Here is a 24560-nt window from a genome sequence, read left to right as displayed (position 1 = left end):
AGTGTTTGTCCGAAATCAAGACGTGAATTGCATCTTAAATGCTTCAAGAATCGATCAAAAATTCTAGGGAATTTTTATGTGCCATGGTACATTCGTTCCAGATGATAACTTCTATTTAATATTGCATGTGTGCCTTTCATTCACATGAATGTCCAGTGGCAACTTAAGGACAGACTGTGCGTCCTTCCACCTTCTTATAAAGTATCTTATATATATATATATATATATATATATATATATATACCCAGCAAACCAAAATCGGAAGAAACATCAGAGTTCGGACCGCATTCGGTCCTACCAAATTCGTGATGTTAAAGAAATTATATTTTGGATTGAAAATAAAAACAATTCAAATATTTTTCAAAAACAGAAGTTTGGTAGTAGTTCGAACGAATTTTTATTCCAATCGTCTTAGAGAAACAGGCCAACAGTTTTTTCTGAGCAAACAGGGGTAAATGTCAAAAATTACTATAAAAACGCGACAAAATCGATTAGTTGTCAATGAGAGCCGTACCTACAATTTTCTGAGCGACATTTTTGCAGAACATTTCGAAGCTGAAAAACGTCATCTTGTGATACTTTTATAGCGGCTCTTAAAATAATGGACGAACAGGACATTGAAGGAAGCCAGTTAGAAGGTCGAAGTGCTCTACGAAAATAATCCTCATTCGATTCGACTGAAGACATGCCATCTCAAAAATAAGCTAAAGCAACAGTGAACAACGATATAATGCTAATTCCTGACGGCTTACAGGGTTTCTAGAAAAACTTCATCACGCCATAACGCGGAAGTTCGACTTACGGCGGATCTGTCCCTCGGGGTTCTTAATGTACTCACCAAGGCCTTTCTTCCCCAAGAGGAATTTTCCGTGCCCCAGACTTTCACCTCCATTTTGTTGCACAGTGTAATCGACCCCTAAAAGTAAAGATTGTTGACAACATGTTGACAAAGTCACCATAATAGTAGACAAAGTAGTGACATGTCGACACTTGACCCCAGGCTTCCTACAGGGATATTATAACTCTTATGTGTATTTGTTCACAATTGATATGTCATTCATTAATGGATCTCTTTTTAAATGATCGACTCTTGTCATAAATTTATTACGGCGCGGAACGGTTTCTTGTGAGAGAATTAGTGGCATTGAGGGGCACTAACAGTCCAAACCGGCGGTTTGCCTAGCAAATAAAATAGTGTGTTTTGACTGTGAGCGAACGCTGTATGAACAGAAAAATGCCAGTCTAAATAATTGTTTTAATCTCAAATGAAATTCAATTATATCAGCCAGACTGCATGAAATGTTTAGTTCGCCTCTTGCATAACGGTGTTCTGCGGTAGTTGAATTTTTGTTTTGAAGAAAGTAAAATACATCGGCGGTATGATTATTTGGAGTGGTATTTGCGACGCTGCCACTATTTATGGAGCTCAAACATCATCATTTTTTATCAGTGGCGGTGCCGGACGTTAGTAGAGAAAGCATGTACTTATTTGCATGCACGATAGTTGGGAATATTTGCATGAAAGCAGAAACGGAATTTTAACATAAGGATTTATTTATGTGTTTGTCCAATTAAACATTTTTACAAAAGAAAGTCGTCTCATTAGTGCAAAAAAAAAAAAAATACAAAAATTTGTTGAAAATGAAACTTTGAAAGAGAACACATACGGCGGCGTGCAAGAAAGCCCATCTATGTTTTATTGTTCTTGTACGCATGTATAGGTGAATTTTATCTAATGATATTTTATATATTGAAACGTTTACGACAGTATGTGAACTGGAATGAACTTGTTTGGATGCTAGAAGATTTAATACTAATATTCAGAGACAACAGAAATGAAAATAAGTGTGTCTATGGATCGTCGTGGACACACTACATACGAAATAAAATTAAGTCAGTTTGTAAATTTCTTGACACTTGACAAGATTTTAAGTTGTTAAGTTAATGCTATCTTATTGGAAAGTAAGAAGAAAATCTTAGCAAAATAAGAAGAATGACGTTCATCCATACACATCTGTTTGTGAAGATCATCACCAGAATTTTTAGTTTTTTATTATAATAATTCTTCTACCGGTGGTGCAATGGTATGCACACCCGCCTTGCACACATAAGGTCTTGGGTTCGATTCCCCGGCCAGGCAACATCAAATCACTTTTCAACGGTGGCAAAATACCCCTCAGTAATGTTGGCGACATTTCCTGAGTATTTCAGCCATGTAAAACTTCTCTACAAAAGTGGTGTCTTAGACACGCCGTTCGGACTCGGCAATAAACTGTAGGTCCCATATCATTGAGCTAATATGAATCGGGGTGCTCATTGATATGAGAGAAGTCTCCCTCGTCCCTTATGGGATGTTTGTGGAACAATTATATTATTATAATTCTTCCACAAACATCCCAGACGGGACAAGGAAGGGAGACTTCTCTCATATCAATTAGTGCACCCCCGATTCATATTAGCTCAATGATATAGGACCTATTGTTTATCGCCGAGTCCGATCGGCGTGTCTTAAGACTTTATGTTTTACATGGCTGAAATACTCAGGAAATGCCGCCAACATTACTGAGGGGTATTTTGCTACCGTTGAAAATTTGAAGTTAATTGGCCTGGGAATTGATTCCACGACCTTCAGGGTGCAAGTCGGGTGTGGATACCATTGCACCACGGTGGCACCCTAGATAGTTTTATTATAAAACTATTAATTCCGAAAATTTGTAGTCTAATGACCTGTTTCTCTGACTGACGGTAATTCGCTCTCTATTCGTTGTTCGACCCCAAATTACGATATAATTACTTCATTTCCCATACAAAATTTTGAGAACGAACAACGATTTGTGTACATTGTTCAATTTAAACTACTCTCAGAACGACGATAAAATATGTCCCATCTCTAACAAATGAGAGAATTTATCGATATAAATTAATTATGACAGGAAAAAAATAAAATTTAAAATTTATTAAAAATCCAAACATTTGTAGAAAAACAGCAAAACATGAATGAAAAGTAAACGGTTTAACGACTAGTATACATTCAATTCATAGCAAATTTTCTCTTTTCTTTTATTGCAGTTGCATTTCTTGTCTATCGTTTCAAATTCGCGTAAAAATTTAGAAACAAAAATCGAATGCCTGCCAGAAAGTCTGTATACCAAAAAGTTATTTTGGCAGGTCTCTCTCTCGTTAATTTTGAAAATAGAAAAATAAAAAAATGTGCTGAAAACACCAAAATTGTGATAAAAAATAGAAAAGATGAATGAAAATAATATAATTAAATATTAAATAGATATCTGAAAAAAGGACAAATAGTTTTTCAGTTCATATCAATTAATTTTACTCGTCTTTTGCGCGGAACTTTCTTTAAAATCAGTAAATAAAAAGTATGAAAATATGAATCATGTTGCTATGAATTGTGTACCATGTCGTATGAACGGGTTAATTCGTGTACATAATTATGAGAGCGAACAACGTGATTCAAATGCTGGTACGAACATGACATAAGACGATTCGAATTTAAATTTGTTCGAATTACTACCAAACTCCTGTTGTTGTAGGAAGAAGAAAATTAAAACATTTAAAATGTTTTTCAAAACACAGAAGTTTGGTGGTAGTTTGAACGAATTTGTATTTGAATCGTCTTAGTGATTCTATTCGTTTAGAATGGAGTGAGTAAGCTGAGTTTAAATTTCGAAAATGTTCCTTTTTTAGTATGATGTTTGAGTAATGAGATTTCCGAATGACACTTGCATGAGCTGTTATGTGTGAATGCGATTTTCTGTCTGTGTTGACCTTGATTTTCTGATCACTTGCGTATCAACGAACATATTTTAATTTGATTGTGTATGCAAATTGAATAATATTTTAAACACTCACATACATTAAGGCAATGTTATTCTCAGATGTTGTATGGAAATTGTCTACATAAGTGAATTTACAGCATTCTTGACATTCATTCTAGGGCGTGACATAAATAGTTTCGTTATTATTCAGAGAAATAGAAAAAATTATTAGGCCAAAATATGAAGCTAAGTAACATGTGCTGACTAGCTGCTCCAATACTGCATTGTTATGAATCATAACCCCGTCAGTTGGAATTTGTCGACAATTGAGTTATCCCATCTTTATATGTACTTTCATGTCTTTTCTGAATGTGGTGGCAGAAATTTATTTATTATTTTTGTTTGCTTTAATGCTCCCTCATCCACATACCTATATAGTGGAGTCTCCCATTATTGACTGAAACATAGGGTATAGTCCTCTCACTAGTAATCCCCATTACTTGAGAGAAGAGACCGCCGCCAATGTCTACCTGGGAGATTTCACTGGACTCGAATAGTGTGATAGAAAATAATAAGTTTAATTCTCTTTAGTATTTCCAAATGTTCCTGCGGCTCCTGGTTTGCTGTGCGATGGAGAAGATCGTAAGTTGTAGAACAAGAAAATATATATAAATAAGATTCAGTCAATAAGAATTGATATTATTCTATTTTTCAGGTAGCATCTATCGCCGCGGTGCTCGTAGATGGCGTAAATTATATCGTGTCAATGGCCACATATTCCAAGCCAAACGCTTTAACAGGGTAAATTTTATTTCTTATGTTTTCGTTTGAATGTCCCGATACATTTATATTTTTTTTCGAACAGCGGGCGTTCTGCGCCTATTGTCAGGATAGAATCTGGGGTCTTGGGCGGCAGGGTTTCAAGTGCATACAGTGCAAGTTGTTGGTGCACAAAAAATGCCACAAATTGGTTAAAAAACCGTGTTCTAATGAGCATGTTGAGCCATTGGTTCCAAAAGGATCGGAAGAAGACTTCGCAGAACAGTTGCCAAAAATGGCACCACCCATTCCAGACTATCCACCAATGCATGCCGGAGTGGAAGAATCGCGTATTTCGGACCCAGAGCATTTGCCATCGTCTTCCAGCGGTGGTGTTGGTGGAGGAGGCCACATGTCATCTGGAAAAGATCCTGTGGACATGGGATCACAGCGGCAATTCTCTTTGGACGACTTCGAGTTGATACGCGTTATTGGACGAGGAAGTTATGCTAAGGTATTAATGGTTGAATTGAAGAAGACCCGGCGAATCTACGCCATGAAAGTAATTAAGAAGGCTTTGGTGACTGACGACGAGGATATTGATTGGGTCCAGACGGAGAAACATGTCTTCGAAACGGCCTCAAATCATCCATTCCTAGTGGGCCTACATTCGTGCTTCCAAACTCCTTCGCGTTTATTCTTTGTCATTGAATTCGTTCGGGGAGGGGATCTTATGTACCATATGCAACGACAGAGACGTTTGCCCGAAGAACATGCACGCTTTTATGCAGCTGAAATCAGTTTGGCTCTAAACTTTTTGCATGAGAAGGGAATTATTTATCGCGATTTGAAACTGGATAACGTCCTATTAGATCATGAGGGCCACATAAAATTAACTGATTATGGTATGTGTAAAGAAGGGATTCGCCCAGGAGATACAACATCTACATTCTGTGGCACCCCCAACTACATTGCTCCAGAAATATTGAGGGGAGAAGATTATGGCTTTTCAGTGGACTGGTGGGCTCTTGGAGTTTTGCTGTACGAAATGTTGGCCGGACGCAGTCCCTTCGACATAGCAGGAGCGTCAGAAAACCCTGATCAGGTAATGGTTTCTTTTTAAAATAATAAATTGTTCGACAAAAATCGGTAAAATTTAAATGCTTATCCTACCGATGTTAATAGTGCTGTAAACTTTTATTAAACCATTTCGTTTATAAATTTGCGTTCTAATTTTACGGAATAGTTTCAGAAATCAACTACAGTAGTGGGATTCTCTAACTCGGCAAATCGCTTAAATTTTCGGTAATTAGCGAAATTTGTCGGTAAGACCCGGGCCACACTACAGTAATTTCACTGAAATTTTGATATGAAATTATGCGTCTCTAGATCGACGTCCATAGTAGAGTAAAATCATAAAATTGCTGTAGTGGGGAATTCGATTTAAGAACACCAATTTCATGAAATTTTTTAATGAAATTCACGCTAGTGTGGACCGGGACTAAGTTAGCAACCAAAATAAAGTTCTCGCCGAGTCCTACCGATAGCAACAGTAGTGTTGTCAAATTTATTAATAATTTTTATTCACAATTTTGCGTTTTAATTCTACCGATTTTATTGATAATTTTTATTCACAATTTTTCGTTTTAATCCTACCGATTTTTGTCGGTACCCAAAACAAATGAGTTACAGAATTCCATTACAGGACCTTGTATTATTGCAATTATTCAAATATGTTGTTTCACTTATTTAGTTTTTTAATTCCTATTTTAATTTTTTATTTATTCGCAGAATACGGAAGATTATCTCTTCCAAGTCATTTTGGAGAAAACTATCCGTATACCACGATCATTAAGTGTCAAAGCGGCGTCGGTTCTTAAAGGGTTTCTCAACAAAAATCCAGCTGATCGACTAGGTTGTCATAGGGAAACCGCCTTTATGGATATTAAGAACCATCCCTTCTTCAAAGTAATCGATTGGGAAATGGTAAGTCCACATGTTGTGATTACGCGTGTGATCTATGTATATAAAACTACCCATAGAATGTTCAGTGCAATGTTTGATGATAACTACTTTAATTAACTATTTTACTCTTATTGCCAATTCTGTACTTGTTGAACAAATTTAACAATACGACTCAACCGCCACGGTTTTTAACTTCGTAAGGTTGCACGAAAGGAAGTAGCACCACCTTTTATACCCACATTCGATCCCGGAGATCCTTATCTAACAACAAATTTTGACGTTCAATTTACTAGAGAACCTCCTGAATTTACGCCAGATGATCCGTAAGTCCAAAATTAGGAATAACATTTCCAAGTGGCAGTGTTTTTTTAATTGTATCTGTTCCCTGGACAAATTAAAATGTTGTTTCTCATCTATCCGAACATATGTACTGCTCCCTTGAATTGCTCTTGGAACAAAAACTAAGTCTGAAAATCCTACCAAAGTGTTCTCTTGTTTGATGATATGGGGTCCAAAAATGAATAAATATTATAAATTTTTATTATAGCTTAGGGAACTAGTTGTATTTCAGGGTGTCGTGAGTAGGTAGTCATGGTTCATATGTCATTTATTACACAATGAGGTTATCATGACCGTACAGTGAGATCCACATCTTTAATGCATCAGTTGATTAAATTTGTCGAAATTTAGTTATTCATCAAATATTCACAATGTTTGATTTCTATCTTTTTTGTTTATTATTTTGACTTTATTCATCCATAACAATTATTGTTTCTCGCTTCTCTTTCATGTTTTCGACTAATCAAAACTCCAACACACATTCATTACATAGCTGGCATACAAGCAAGTTACACCGCCATTTAAGCCCCGTTTAGACTCAGATCGTGATTTGGCCAATTTCCCCCCAGAATTTACAGGCGAAGCAGTACAGTTGACACCAGATGATGAGTAAGTTCTTCTTGTCTACTCTAGCTTGCCACATAACAACCAGCCATGAAAAAAAAAACGGAATTATAAATTATGTTCTTTCAATAATACGATTTTATATTTTCTGATTTAATTTAGCCGTGTCATTGATAACATTGATCAATCGGAGTTCGAAGGTTTCGAGTACGTCAATCCGTTACTCATGTCTTTGGAAGATGAAGTTTGACATCACGAGTTTTGTGATTTGCACCCCTATAACATGCGTGTAAGTATTGCTCAAGATTTATTTGGACATCTTCATTATTTGAAAATTCCAATTAGAAAAATGTAAACTGTCTTGATTGCGAATTTCATTTATATTTTTGTATATTAAAAATAATAATACTACAAATTCTTTGAAGATCAAATATAAAAGTACAATTGGTTGTTTGTTTAAAATGTAATAATCTACTCCCGTATTTTGGTGAAAAGGTTACAATTGTTGTATGCACGCGTCAATTTAGTTAAATCCAAGTATTCAGAACTGTCGAAGATCCTTTCATTACAAGTTTAGGATAAGACGAAGACAAAATAAGGCAGCTGATTGTCACTTCTACTTCTTCTTTAAGAGGAAAACCGAAACAAAGCGTTTTTTGCCACATACAGTTGCGTTCAAAATAATAGAAGCGCCCATACAAAAAAAGAAATATGTCAAAAAATAAGGTTAAACTTACCCATTTTGGTTTATTTTAAATTTGTTTAACATTGTTGACATCCCAACAGTTAATTCATCAGCAGAAATCTGACAATCTGCTTTAAATTATTTACTGTTTACACCAACTTTATAAATCGTGTTTAAAGTTTTTGTTCAAAAAAATAGGAGTGTGGAAGAAAAAGGACGATAAAAATAGTTTTAAGTTGAATTTAGGATCAAAATTGTCAATATTTTAGTTAACAGTAGTAAATCCAATAGATTTTATGAGATTTGATTGTTGTTTGAAAACAAAAATCCTTTGGAGTTAGCCAAAAAACAGGTGATTGTCCTTGCACAAATTTTTTCCATAAATTGAGCACTTATTGGGCAACTCAATGGATTTTATAGACAAAAGCTTTAACGATTAGATTTGTTTGATGCTATGGATGTTATCTCTAACAATATATAATGATTGGTATCCCATAAATTTGTGTATTTTGATCCTTGATCCAATTTTAAGACAGTTTACATTAGCCCTTAAGGTAAGGATTGGCCAAAAAAAGCGTATCTATAAGGAATTTATTCCCCAACCAAATAATATTTGGAAGTCCTTTGGGTGCTAACCTTGTATATGCAATCAATTTCGCTTCCATTCAAAAAATGTTTAAAACGTGAACGGTTGAAATGTACTTTGAACCATTTAGTGATAGGCAGGCTGGGATTGCACTATGGTTGGTATACGCCGTAATATATTTTTCAATATAAACTTACGTTTTTCACTCAAAAATACTTCATTTAGGTTAGTTTCATTAGAAAACTGTTTATTATACGATGCAAAACCTAATAAAAATAATCTTAGGTCAACTTCAAAAGTTTGCCTTTAAAGTTTCCTTCTCAACAAAGCGTTTTGAAAAATGTCTCATATGTGCCAATCATCCAATTATTCAAAAATGAACCATATAATCAATTCTGCGTGCAGTTATGATGCTAAGGACCTCAAAACATCACTTAATCGAGAAATTAATGCCTTATAGATACGCTTTTTTAACCGATCCTTACGTAAAGAGTTAATGGAAACCGGCTTTAACATGGCTCAAGGAAAAAATACACGAATTTCCGGGATACCGATCATTATATATTGTTCGAGATAACAGCCAGAGCTTAAAAAAACTCTAATCACTAAAGTTCTGTCTACAAAACCGATTGAGTTACCTAATAAGTGCTCAATTTATGGAAAAAATCGGTGCAAGGGCAATCACCTGTTTTTAGGCTACCTCCAAAAGAACTTTTGTTTTCAAACAGCCATCAAATCTCATAAAATCTATTGGATTTACTACTGTCAACTAAAATATAGACAATTTTGATCTTGAACTCAACTAAAACTATTTTTATTGTCCTTTTTCTTCCGTACTCCTATTTTTTTGAACAACAAATTTGAAGGCGATTTATAATGTTGGTGTAAACAGTAAATAATTTAAAACAGATTACTACATTTCTGCTGATGAATTAACTGTTGGGATGTCAGCAATGTTAAATAAATTCAAAATAAACCAAAATGGGTAAGTTTAACCTTATTTTTTGACATATTTCTTTTTTTGTATGGGCGCTCCTATTATTTTGAACGCAACTGTATGTAAGTAGAACGCATGTCTTCTTATGAATACTACCGAAATACGTCGAACATATAAAATTTGAAGTCCTGCTGAAAACATTTGCAACTGAGACACCAATTTCACATTTAATCTAAGTCCCAATTTACATTAGGCGAGTTTACTTGCGGCAATTGTCAGTTTGTGGGTGAGAGAGGGTGCTGAGAGGCAAAGGGTTACCATATGCCTCACCTCTCTCTCCTACAAAATGACAATTGCCGCAAGTAAACTCGCCCAATGTAAATTGGGACATAGTTTAGGGACATTTTGAGTATTGAAATATATGTATTTATTTTTGTAATGTCATCCTTAATTGAACCTATTTTCAAGCTATACAAATGATTATTAAGTTACACTGTGCGACAACAAAAAAAATGACAAGGAAAATCGAGTAGATTATGAAAGTAGAGCTAATAATATGAGACACGTGTATCGGCGTTTTTAAAGTTTACGTCGGAAAGTAACCAAAATAGGCGGGGCAAATTCCGCCCATTTTTAATTTCTTCGAAATATTCGAATTAAGATATCTTGGAATCCTTGCATTTCAGGTATATAGTGTCTTTGGCAACTTTACTCAGGAGGGTGTGGGAAATATTTTTGATAAAAATTTTAACCCTCATGCGGTTCATCAAAGGGGTATTTTTTGTCCTTTTTTGAAAATCTTTCAAAAACTCCTTAAAAATGTGATCGTATCAAATCAAATATTCTACAAAATTGTTCGCCATAAAATTTTACTATAGGTCTCAGAATACACCAAATCTGTAACTCTTGTCTAATCGCCAGGAATCTCTAAAAATAAAAAACACATTTTCGAGTTAAAGTCGGACTTCATCTGAGTTTATTCAAAATTGCCCCACAAAACATAATTTTAGAGAGATGATGTCAGAGACAAAAATATTCTTCATCAAATTTCACTATGGGTCACCAAAGAAATGAAATGTCTATTTACATTTTATAGCATGAAAATATCAGTATCAATTTTGCTGAAAAAACATGAAAATATTTCCCAATTTTTTTGATGAAAAATGTTTCCTTCTTTTTTCGAGTTGATACATGGAAGTAATATAAAACTTGGTTATAGGTGAAAAGTGTCAAAGGATGAAAAATTCTACATAAAATTTCACTATGAGTTTCAAAATAAACCATATATCTATGTATACTATATCCTTAAAAAATTAGATTACAAATTTATATATATTAGGATGAAATTATATGTTTTAATTTTGGACTGTTAATTTTACATAATTCCATACTGGATCAAAATCTAGCGAAATCCTTTACTTTTTGGGAATATTGTTAAAGAAAGAAATGTTCTAATAGAAATTTCATTGTGAGTCTCTGAATAAAAGAAATCTGTAACCATAACGTATAACATTCTTAGCAGCCCTTGTTTTTGGTGTAGGGTTTAGGGCCGTATTTTACAATTTTTAACCAGATTGTCGTTGTGATTAAAAAATATAAATATCTTATTGATGGTTTTTCGTTATAAATTCATACAGAAGATGTTGTGTGTTCAATTTAAATAGCTTTAAAAACATTTGTGGTGAATATATGTATATTTGAAAAATATAGAAAACCCAGATCGGACCTTCCAAAATTGCATATTTTTAATACTTTTAACTTAATTTACGTATTTAGGATAAGCCATTGGTTCCTTATATTGTATGTGAAAATACATTAGAGGTCTACGGCTATGGTCCAGTGAAAATATAGGTGTCATATAGGCTCTCACATGTACAATTTGGTGTGGTCCAAAAAACTACAATGATGGGACTCACTCCTACCTTGGTGGCATTTACGTAATTAACTATGAGGGTTAAAATTTTTATAAGAAATATTCCCCACACCCTCATGAGTAAAGTTGCCAAAGACACTATATACCTGAAATGCAAGGATTCCAAGATATCTTAATTCGAATATTTCGAAGAAATTAGAAATGGGCGGAATTTGCCCCGCCTATTTTGGTTACTTTCCGACGTAAACTTTAAAAACGCCGATACACGTGCCTCATATTTTTAGCTCTACTTTCATAATGTACTCGGTTTTTCCCATCATTTTGAAAAAAAATGAATTTTTTGAACAAATGTTTCGATAACAAGGAGCGTGCAATAAGCTTTCATAAAGAATACATCTTATCCCACCTATGTTTACTTTTGACAGACAAGTATGCAAAAAAAAACTAAAATTTTGGCACGAAATGTATGTATATCTCTATGTGTGCAAATTTTTACTACGATATCTTCTGTTGATGATTTCTAAGATATCTTGTTAATTATTCGTATGATTATTTCATTATCCCTTGCAGTATAAGGGAATTTTATACAAATTACATAAAGTAATTTTTTAAAAAAAAAGTTTCCAAAGTAAAAAAATGGTTTTCGAAACAATTTTTCCTGTGAAGAAAGAACATTTGCCAAATGTTCGAAAATGTTATCGTCTTCGAAACTTGTGGCGAACATTCGAAAAATGTCAAATGTTATGTTAAAGTTAAAAATATTTCGATTTTGTACGATGGACGTATTTCGGTAGTATTCATAAGAATACATGTGTTCTACTTTTGAGGTGAACCCTCCCACCATACCATTGCTATCGAAAACGATATCGCTTTCGAATGTTTCTCGATAGTTTTGAAGATATTTTGTTCGAGAATGACACACGAGAATGAATTGAAAACGATTCACTCGTCGCTCAGTTTATGGCAGGAAATCCTTCGATATCGAATGTCGTTAATAATATTATTTGCGAATGATTAACGATAATTTTTACGATAATGGCGAAAAACAACTTGGTGGAGTTTCTCGATGTAATGTGGCTTTTTAGTGCTTATTTCTTCATTATGTGCTTGCGATTCGAAGTGTAACTGTTGATAAACATTGTTGTCTTGTATTGTGTTTGTCAACACTTATTGTCTATATTATACGTAGCATTTATATCGAAATTATTTGAAAAAAGCAAATGGGAATTTTTTGCAAACTACAGAAAATTATTCTTGAAAAAAAAAAAAAAAATCCGAAATAAAAAATGTTTCTCGAACATTTTTTCTTGTGAAGAAAAAACATTCACCAAATCTTCGAAAATTATATCGTTTTCGAACTTTTTGCGAACAAAGGGAAAACACAAGAAAAACAGTTTGCCAAATGTTCGAAAATGATATCGTTTCGGAATATTTGTGGCGAACATTCGAATAATATCAGCAACTGGTATGGGGGGCTGCATTGGGCGGACGGGCATATTTTGGGGTATGTGTGTTAGTTCATATCATGGTGCAAGAAAGAAAGTGATACAGTAATACCAACTGATGTATTAATTTGCTGTCAAAACATATTCTTAATTAAAAATTAATAACAAATATTTCGGTTCTATCAAGAATATACATATGTGTGTGTACAACATCTTTATTTAAGCTTCGCGAAGAATATTTATATTTTAGGAAAACCATGTCGAAGTTATTCTTCTATTAAGGCCTCCACCCTGGGGAACGTTCATCATAAATTTCTATGGCGGACATCGGGTGACCAAAATCTAGCCTAAGGGTCGGCTGCTGGTCCCTTAGTACAAATGGCAGGCAGAGGCTGAGACAGCTGGAATGGCTGCATTTGAAATACAGAAGGCCCTGTGGAGTCCACAACTACGGCTTCTGCACAGCGAAAAACTTACACAACAGCGACTGTATCCACATTGGGCGGCTGTAAACAGCGTCTGACCCGAATCGAGCGGCTGAACACAGAAGGAAAACTATAAACCCTTCAGAAGGCAACGGGAAACCACTGAAGTACTCTTCCTTGAAAATCATACATTATGAAGCCTACAATACATAACGCACCGCCCTCAGTCTCCGGCCAAACGAGGGTGCTAAGAATCCCCGAGGTAAAACCAAACATAACCTAAAAATCGGAACATGGAATGTAAGGAGTCTTTTTGAAATCGGAAACTTAATAACACCATAAGTGAGATGAAAAGACTCAATATAGATATACTTGGAATAAGTGAAACATGGTGGAAAGACTGTGGAGATTTCAAGTCAGAAAATACTCATGTAGTATACCACTCAGGGAATAAAGATGGACATCACCGAAAAGGCGTTGCAGTTATTATGAAAGACGGTATAGCTGCATGTGTTGCCGGATATGTTCCGATGTCAGACAGAACAATGCTTGTTAAAATTGATGCTAGCCCACTTAATATAAATATTATACAAGTTTATGCCCCAACAAGTGATTCAAGTTCGGAGGAAATTGAGCAATTCTGCCATGAACTAGAACAGCTCTTAAAAATGACAAAGCCGCACGAAATAACCATAATACAAGGTGATTTCAATGCAAAAGTCGGAAATTATGAAATAAGGGGCATTACAGGAAGATATGGACTGGGAACAAGAAACGATAGAGGAGACAGACTAGTAGAATTCTGTCAAGCACATAAAATGACAGTCACAAATACCCTTTTTCATATACACCCAAGAAGGTTATACACTTGGAAATCTCCAAGAGACAATAAGGACAACATTATACGGAATCAAATCGACTATATAATAATAAACAGCCGATATTGCACAAGTGTAACAAAATGCACGACGTTCCCAGGAGCAGACGTTCCGTCTGACCACAACCTCTTGTTGGCCAATTTAAAAATTAAAATTTCTGCCGTCCGAAAAACGAGAAAAAATCGAAGGCCAAAGATTAACGTAGATAAACTTACAGATCCTTCAATAAAAAGAGACATAAAAGAGCGGGTAAATTCCACACTGGAGAACATCGACAGAGAAGACCTCGAAAATATTTGGAACAATATAAAACACAAAATTAACACAATTACAAAGAACAACTTAGGAAATCAAACCCAACAAAAACAAGAAGAATGGATTACTGACGAAATAAGAGAGCTTCGTCAAGAAAGAAGTAAATATCGAAACACCAACTTTGAAAGAAACTGGGAAATTAACAAAGAAATTAGAAATGCTACCAGAACAGCAAAAAATGCAATGCTACAAAATAAGTGTCAAGAAATTGAAATGCTGCAAAACATACATAATGATTTTAACTTACACAAAAAGTTAAAAGAAGCTGCAGAAATATACAGACATTCATCATCGGGAATATTATTAGACAAAAATAATATTGCCGCATTTGAAACATCAGAGAGAAAATGAATTTGGAAAGATTACGTCACTAGAATTTTTACAGATGACGAGAGGTAAACCTATGATTTTAATCAACCCCCCCTGACAGGAACACAAATAAACAAATGTGTAGTCGAATACGCAATTGCTTCCCTTAAGGACAGAAAAGCTGTTGGTCCTGATGAAATACCCTCCGAAATTCTTAAATTAATAGATGGAGAAAACGTTGATATATTAGTTACTCTTTTTAATTATATATATGACTCCGGCCAATACCCACAAGACTGGCTAAAATCAATCTTCATAACCATCCCGAAGAAGAAAAATGCAAAGAAATGCGATGAATACAGACTTATAAGTATAATGAACCACGTCTTGAAAATTTTCCTAAGAATTATTCATAGAAGAATTTATGCAAAATGCGAACTCCGTATGGGCCAGTCATAATTTGGTTTCAAAGAAGGAATAGGTACCAGAGAAGCTCTACTCAGCATACACTCGCTGATCCAAAACTGTCGTGATGTGCAAAAAGATGTTTTTATCTGTTTCATAGATTATGCTAAAGCTTTTGATACAGTTTTGATACATAAACTTATTGATATACTTGTATCAATCGGTATAGATGGAAAAGAAATTCAATGTATAAAAAATTTGTATTGGAACCAGACTGCATGTATTGATGTTAACGGCGAACTCACCAACGAAATCAGCATATCGAAGGGCGTCAGACATGGATGTATATTATCGCCACTTTTATTTAATATTTACTCCCAAAAAATATTTACAGAGGCCTTGCAAAATGAGAAAATGGGAATACGAACAAATGGGGTTCTAATAAATAACATACGATATGCAGACGACAATCCTAGCAAGCAGCATAAATGGCCTTCAAAAAGCATTAAACAAACTTACAACCGTAAAGGTAAGGTCACATTAGGCAAATATTTGCTCCAGCGACCGGCATTGTGCACTTACTGAGATCAAATGAGTGTTATAATACATTGAATTTATGCTCACTTGCTCTCAGTAAGCGCACACTGCCGGTCGCTGGAGCAAATATTTGCCTAATGTAACTGTACCTTAAGCGAACTATATGGGCTTAAAATTAACATCACAAAAACAAAATACATGATTATCAGCAGAAAGAACATCTATAATAACACATCGCTGACAATTCACAATACAGAAATTGATAAAGTAACTACGTTCAAATATTTGGGGGTTTTGATAAATGACAAATGGGACGTATCACATGAAATTCGATGTTGAATAGAGATGGCCAGAGGAGCGTTTTATAAATACAATAAGCTACTAAAAAGCCATGATATCGGAATTCAAACCAAAATCAGATTTGTGAAATGTTACGTATGGTCCGTACTACTATATGCAGCAGAGACATGGACAATTAAAGCCAAAGATGAAAAAAAGCTAGAGGCATTTGAATTGTGGATATATAGAAGAATTTTAAAAATACCCTGGACCGCTCGAATAACGAACAATGAAGTCTTAAGAAGAATGAACATGGATCGACTATTGATTAAAACAATAAAAAATCGAAAAATATCTTATTTTGGACACATAATGAGAAATGACAAATACCAACTCATCCAAAAGATTCTTAAAGGGAAAATTGAAGGAAGGCCCAGCAGAGGAAGAAGACAACTCTCCTGGTTAAAGAATATTCAAGACTGGACTGGCTACGACGATGAAAGGAACTTGTTCAGGGCGGCCATAAATAGAGAACTGCCGACTATATAAATAAAAAAATGTAAATGTAAATTGAAATTGAAATGTAATTCTTTTATTGTAAAACTATTTAATGTATGATCGCTTATATCCGAACAACGGATGGGCAAATAAAAGAAGAAGAAGGCCTCCACTCATTATCAGTCATGCTATCGGGCCGATGGACCCCTTTTTGTATGTGTGTGCATGACAATTGTGTAGCAAGGCCTTCAGTCAATACTCGAAATCTTGAATTTTTCCTCTAAAAACGAAGGAATTATATGATTTTTTGGTTCCTTCACAAACAAACATATATGTATTTTTTTGAAAGTTGTATATAGACAATTTAAAAATACACAATTCACCCAGACAGTTTGGGGTTCATTTTGAAATCAAAACTATTTTGATTTTTATCAGCTTTGAAAAACTCACATTAACCATCTCAGTTCATTTGTCGAATATATTCGACATTTAACAATGTTTTTACATGACCAAAAATTATTTTTGAAAATGAACCCAGCCAGCACTTTTTGAAATTTTTAATCAAATTCGAGTCTTTTTGATCCGACTGCACGATTAAAAAGCTGGAATATGAGATCATTTTCTCATCATGAGCTCCTGACTCCTTTGTCGGGAGGAAAACGTAACCTCAGGCGACTCTTCTAAACAAATCACAAATGAGTCTTGCTCTGCATTAGTTTCGAGTAATTTTTGCCCATTTTCTGATGGTATATAAAGTCTTTTTGGAGTCGTACATATTTTAATCATTTATTGGCGATTTGTCGGTTAATTTGTGACTCTTTTTCGAGTCATGTTTATAATCGCTTATGAGTCTTTAGTGGGTCATTTATAAGTCTTTTTCTCAGACGAAAAAATTAAAAGAATTTTTTTATTCTTTGTTTTGTTTTCTTTTCTGCTTTGTTGTGACTTTTAATTATCCCTTTTGTATACTGTTTCTTCATATCACTTGGCAAAACCTGGACATGTGTTGTCTTTGTCAATATTCATAATATTATACGTGATATATATAGCATTTCCAGATTAAATGAAACCTTTTCCAAATTAAATGAAACCTTTTCCAAATTAAATGAAACCTTTTCCAAATTAAACGAAACCTTTTCCAAATGAAATGAAACCCTTTCCAAATTAAATGAAACCTTTTCCAACGGATATGAAACATTTTCCAATTGAAATGAAACCTTTTCCATTTGAAATGAAACTTTTTCCAAATTAAATGAAACCTTTATTTTTTGTTATAAGGAACTTGAAACTAAAATTGATTTTTATTGTTTTAAATAAAAATGTTAACATCCATTGATGTAATTAAAACAAGCATAGTTATATACAGTCGAAATCGCTTATAACGTCGGTCAAGGGACCGACCAAAATCGGACGCTATAAGCGATAGTCGTTATAAACGATTCTTATAAAAGATGTGAAGTTTTATTATCTATAGTGACTTTTGGGTATAAATACGTTGTTTTATTACTTTTTCATCTATATACATACATACATATGACTTAAAAACAAAATAATAAAAAATTACTATATTAAATACATTTTTCAGCAGAAATATTACTTAAATATGGGACATGGTTATCTGGTTATCTTTAAAATAGTCTGTTATTTTAGTTTGTGCTTCTGAATTCCAACATAAGCTTTAAATCTAACTCAGATCTCAGTTTTGTAAGGGTCTTTTAAAACACATTCTTTACGTATAACATCTTCTGAGTAAATACATTTTTGAAGTGTTTCTACAGCTAGACACGCCTCTGACACTGACTGTAATTGAAATTCTGGTTCAGTAGTATCCTCAATTTCTTCATTAGAATTGTCTTTATCTTTTATTATTATGTCGTCATTGAAAACATTGTCATCAATGGCAACTTATTCATCAATATCTTCTACGTGCTGGGAGAAATGAGAATGAAGATAAATGTCTTCAGAATCGTTTAAAGAACGAATTAGCAATGCAGACGACATTACATTTTTCCACTCTTCTTCTAACAATAACATGGCATCCAACACGTTTAATTTCGTACTTTGATCCTTTTCTATTCTTGCCAGGATAGTGGATATTTTCCGATTCCGGCAATGTGATTTTAATACACATTGGTCCATGGGTTGAAAACAAATGTGACATTGGGTGGCAAAAACTCAAGCTTTATTGACTTGAGAGCACCTCCTTGTGAGTCGTAATTTAGTTGTCCAAACCCATTTTCGAACATTTTACGCATATGTTTGGTATTTTGTTGTTAGAGTTTGAAAAAATATACATACAACAAAATATTGAGAGAAATTTTTCTTTTTCGAATGGTTCGACGTTATAACCGATAGCAAAATTCAAATACTTCATAAAAAACCGACGTTACAGCCGATGTGACGTTATAAGCGACGACGTTATAAGCGATATTTATTTGTGTGGAATATAAAGGGCAGAAATTCGGGACTTTTGGATTTCGACGTTATAAGCGATATGACGTTATAAACGACGACGTTATAAGCGATTTCGACTGTATTTATGTATTTGTGAATAAACCTTACAGTAGAGTGATTTTTAACTCATTTTTACCTTTACCGACAAAAATCGGTAAAATTAAATCGCAAAATTATTATTGAAAATTTTCAATAAAAGTTGGCATCACTGTTCCTGTCGGTAAAGGTTAGCGACTACTTTTTATTCATCGTTAACTTACCGCAAAAATTCGTTAATTACCGAAATTATGGGCATTTTAATTTTAACGACTTTTGTCGGTAAGGACAACAATGTGTTACAGAATCTCACTACAGGTATCATTGTTTTTTTCGACTCTTTTTGAGCTCTTATTTCATAATTTTAATTTTATTTTTATCAATAAACGAAAAACAAAAGCTGAAATACTTGATTGTTTTGTTAAATATAGATCTGGAAATGAGAAATATATCAATTCACTATGTTAACATAATACCTTTCTTACGTAGTCAGTCCCTTCAGTTTTCTGCTTGGGAAACTTCCAATACAATCACCTTTTCGAACAATCTTGCTGATTTTTCTGTTGAATGCTGCGCTCTATCGCCTCAGTTATGTTATGGTCAGATGAAGGATCTCGAAGTTCAGTTGTAGCGCAGCATTTTATTTTTGAAAATGCATTCTAAATCGGTTGAACTTTGGGAATATGGCTGCAGGAATTTAAGTTGATATCTGTTTTATTCTAATAAAGTTCTTATGTCATTCCTCTTACGTATTTGCTGATTATCTATTATCAGAAACGAGTTTTCTAAGTCTGGTGTAATCTTCCTCAAAATAACTTCTATAAATTGTTTGAATTTGTCTGCATTCACACTTAAACTTGAAATTATATTATGGTACACAAAACCCCCGATTTTATTTACTGCCATTAGAGTTACATATCGATCTTATAATGAAGGCAGCACAGTCTGAAGATTAAATCCACTATCTTTTATAAATATTAAATGTTCCTTTTGTTGAAGTATCCATTTTGGAAAATACCGAGCCTGTTTTTTCTTAATTTCGACGGTTTAGGCTCGTTCTATTTCGACTGAGGCTGTTTTTAAAGTAATTTTAAATTTTCGTATTTCATTTTTAAGGTTTGGAAAACATAGTTTTTTATTGTTAATATGGAAGTAAAAACTACGAAATAATAACTCAAAAAACAAAAAAATAAAAAAATAAAAAAACAATGGTATCTGTAACGCTAATTCACAAATACATTCTTATATAACTATATTTGTTATAATAACATCAATTGATGTTATTATTTTATTTTAAAACAATAAAAAGCAATATCAGTTTAATGTTCATTACAATAAAAAATAAAGGTTTCATTTAATTTGGAAAAAGATTCATTTCAAATGGAAAAGGTTTCATTTCAATTGGAAAAGGTTTCATTTAAATTGGAAAAGGTTTTATTTCCGTTGGAAAAGGTTTCATTTCATTTAGAAAAGGTTTCGTTTAATTTGGAAAAGGTTTCATTTAATTTGGAAAAGGTTTCATTTAATTTGGAAAAGGTTTCATTTAATCTGGAAATGCTATATATCAAAGTTTTGTAGTATTATATACAACGAAACCGTTATGTTTGGAAAAAAAAAAAACAAAACAATCAGTGTTTAATCACCTAGCTGTTCAAAATATGATCAGAAGATACATAATTCTAATCAATTTCCAAACACCTGCATGACCCTTTTTTGAATTAACATTTTTCAATCTTCAGATGATTAAAATGTGACAATAAATAAAGAAAACATAGTCACATTTTAAACGCTACATTGCTCCACATTTCTTGTTGTATTTTAAATGGAACTCTTTTTAATCATTACAGGGAGTCACTTTTAAATCCCTTTCTGATCATACAAGCGACTAAATTAGTTTTGGTCAAAAAGGACTCTAAAAAGACTCCGCAATGTGATTTTTGAAAAATCAATCTTCCAAATACTGGCTGGGAAGGGTTTAGTTGTATTATCCCTGCAAACATTTTCTATCGCGCAAGAATAATTCTCGATTCTCCAGGAAGATCAACCGAATCGTGGAAGGGCGCGCCTAAACATCATCCGCGTATTACCAACCTAAAGTGGATGTTAATTCAAAGCTAATTGCTACCAGGAGTCGTGGACGAATCATATGGAAGATATTTAGAAATAGAAAATGTAAAGAAACAAAGTAAATTCAATGTTCATTTTTCTTTTTTTTTAATTTGGGATATTTACTAGTTTCGTAAACGTAGTTAAAAAGTTTCCTCAGAAGGTTCATGTTACCACCATCTATTAACATCAACTATTTTGAGGGAATCTCGTCCATAGATTGATTCCGTTTTTCGTCAGTAAAATGGTTTTTATGAACTTGCTCCATGAAATTTTTTGTCAGTAGTATCCAAGACGGCTTTATTATTTTCATTGAACAATACTTTTGGTGTCCCTCTGCAGTATATCCCAGCAGCTTCCTTAATTTTTTTTTTAAGATTGAAGTCGTTATGCAATCTTTTTATTTCCCTGCATTGGTCATTAAGTTATTTATTTGAGAGAACGTTTTGTATTTTGAAAAGCCAAACAAAACATGAAATAATAAATTTTATTGTAAAGAAAACTATTTGTTTCTACTAATGAAAACATTTAAATAAATTTCTGCCGCGGTTTTTTGTGTTTTACGGCTATACCTAACTCACGACCCGACGTACACAAATATTCACCTACACAACACTCTCTGAGCGTCCGTATTATCCAAATACGTTATGACCGAAATCCCGTTTAATACATAAAACCGCGATTAAAACATATTAAACATTTTTCCATTCGTAGAAACAATTAATTTTCCTTTTCATGCTTTGTTTGGCTTTTATTATTTTCAAAATACAAAACTATTAGGGTAACCCTAGTATTACCACATAAAATGCAACAATCTGGCAGCATCATGACAGTGTTGCATGCATCAGTAGTTTTTAAGTTATTACATTTCTTCTGCACATTAGGTGTGTCTTTTTGCGTGATAATTTGTAATAATTATTACGAAATGTTACTAAATGCTGTCTTTTTACACAAAATTTCAGTAAAAGAGAGCGAAGTGAGAGAACAATTTTGACAGTTGCTGGCTGAGAAATTGCTAAAAGTTGCTAAAAGAATTTTCCCACCAACATTTAGCAAGTTCGATCAGCTGTTTTTTAATCATCTGCTAATGGTCAGCTGCTCAATGTTTACCTTATTTTTGTGGAAAAATACTATAAATATTAAGATTCGGCTATTTTATTAATATATTAATTATTTTTTATTTATTTTGCTTAGAATTGAAGAACTTTTTCATTGCTTTGGAGTTAGTTTTTCTTTCATGCATTGGCACCAATGTTTTTGTTTTAGTTATCAACTGTTATCTTGCTAAAGTTTAAATGCTTTCTTTCTACTTTTTTCTCTATTTTCGTATCAAAGAGTAAAATCTCTCTTACTCTCTGAAAAGAAGTTACTGAATAATTATTACTGAAAAAGTAAAAAGACACAACTATTATCAGTACACGGTCAACAGTCACTTTGTAACCACCAATTGATATACACCTCATCTGTACATATTTCGTCATATTCCTTTGTTCATCATGATTAATACTTTATTTCAACTCATAAAACAACTAAGTTTTATTCAATAAATGAATTGATTGTTATCGTCTTTCATTCAATCAACATACACAAACATATATACAAAACATCCCAGTAGAAAATCGACTCTTCGATGACATCGTAATATCAAATAAAATAATTCGAATTTTAAATGGAATAATTCGAATTACAAATGGAATAATTCGAATTACAAACAGAATAATTCGAATTACGAATGGACGAATTGTTTAACAGCAAGTTTCTGTATGTCGAAAGAAGAATGTGTGCGAATGAAACACGCCCGAACTTTATTTTTACCTTTGCTTTTGCTTCAAACCAAAAAACAAATTTGACAAACACACAAGAGTTTGGACGTCTTTCTTTCGCACACATTCTTCTTTTGACATACAGAAACAGGCTGTAAGACAATGGTAACTCCTGGAAGACACTTTGCAGACAGCAGTGTAAAATCATCGACGAAATTTTCACACAAATGTACCAGTATTGGTGTAAGACAACTTGAGCGACAGGATAACCGAAGTTGTCGTCGACGACGATCTAGATGACCAAAATTTCCGTATTTCGTCGACGACTTTTTCACCGACCCTGTCGTGCTACTAGTTATCGAAGACCCAATACTAGTAGTACTTACTATCGAGCTTCACCAAAGCGAAGTTTAATTCTTGACGCCTTACACTTCTTACCCCAGCGACCTCTCTTTATTTTGGATTCTGCAAAAAGAAATGATTTTAAATGAATGTTGTGAATATCCACGAAAGCATAGTACACACTGACCAACAAAATTGACAGTCATTGAAGTCTACTTCGTAAATATCAAAGTGTAGCTGAATAATTACTTTCCTAATCTCTAAATAATACTTCAAGTATTGTATATCAAACATTTTTAGATTCACTTTGGCAGTTTTGTTGCGATGTGTGTTTACTTTTTATTTTTAAAGTAAGACCCAGCTTAATCACAGATTTGTTGTTTTCAAATTTTAAAAACAACAAAACTGCCAAAGTGAATCTAAAATAGACACACAGCACGGTGGACGATTTGTTTGTTGTTATTTTCGACAAACTATTAACATAGTTGTGATGATTCTCTGCATTGTAGAGACGCATAATAGTGGGAGTAGTTAATTTGGTTTGCATATGCGGCTACGAGAGTTTTTGAATGTTTCTGTTGAATTCGCATTTAAACGAATTTGTCGGTCACATTTATTCTTGAGCTCGAGTCGTCATAAAATTGGGGTAGAGTTCTTTGCTTCAATGCAAAGAACTAAGAGAACTGATGAGTCCAAGTGGCGTTGGACGAAACTAGTATTCTCCGCCCTTCCCTAAAGTAAATCAATTTTAACTACCCCACTTTAAAAAACATTTTTAGCTAAACAAAAGTTTTTATTTACCAGAAAATTGTCGTAAAAGTATGTTGACTGTTAATTTTGAATAATATTATAAAATCTTACCATATACCACAGGCCTTGTATTTTACAGTCCATGACTTCAACCTACATTCACCTATTCAAAGAATAACTACAATTAATTTTAAAAATATTTTAATCTACTTATTCAAACTTACAGTATTTTACAGAATGCATTTTGTATAAATAAAAATTGTTTAATCAGTAACGCGGTTTCCGAATTTTATGAGTTCATAATTTTACATTTATTACAAATCAAAAATTTTATATTTCAATCAATATGTGTGCAATTGTTTCAAGGCACACTTTTTAGCATTTTTCGGTTTGTTACAAGACAGAATGCAAGATATTGTCGTGCAAGTTGTCGTACATGACAATTTCGGAACTTTCGTAAACGAATCGTCGATGAAAATGTCATCAAAGACTCTATTTTCTATTGGGAATATTCGAAAAAAGACGTTCACACTT

At 33.5% G+C, this 24560-nt stretch overlaps 1 protein-coding gene across 10 annotated transcripts in view; it reads left to right on the top strand.

Moving 5' to 3' along the window:
* The window catches only part of aPKC (protein kinase C iota type), a 46339-nt gene that overhangs the window by 21556 nt on the left and 223 nt on the right, over positions 1-24560 (top strand). For 7 of the 10 annotated variants that reach the window (XM_073992445.1, XM_073992442.1, XM_073992443.1 and 4 more), the window contains 5 exons: positions 4368-4418; positions 4492-4577; positions 4642-5640; positions 6327-6521; positions 6702-7294. In XM_073992445.1, coding sequence (XP_073848546.1) covers positions 4368-4418; positions 4492-4577; positions 4642-5640; positions 6327-6521; positions 6702-6827 — 1457 coding nt within the window. In that variant the 3' untranslated portion in view covers positions 6828-7294. Of the gene's footprint in view, positions 1-4367; positions 4419-4491; positions 4578-4641; positions 5641-6326; positions 6522-6701; positions 7296-7332; positions 7449-7565; positions 7693-24560 lie in introns of those variants that run through there. The other 3 variants (XM_073992436.1, XM_073992435.1, XM_073992437.1) reach the window with 2 other exon arrangements.

This window comes from Musca autumnalis, unplaced genomic scaffold (assembly GCF_047663935.1).
Source record: "Musca autumnalis isolate F117 unplaced genomic scaffold, ASM4766393v1 scaffold_5, whole genome shotgun sequence".
Classification (NCBI taxonomy): Eukaryota; Metazoa; Arthropoda; class Insecta; order Diptera; family Muscidae; genus Musca; species Musca autumnalis.
This window is presented reverse-complemented; position numbering and strand designations above follow the sequence as displayed.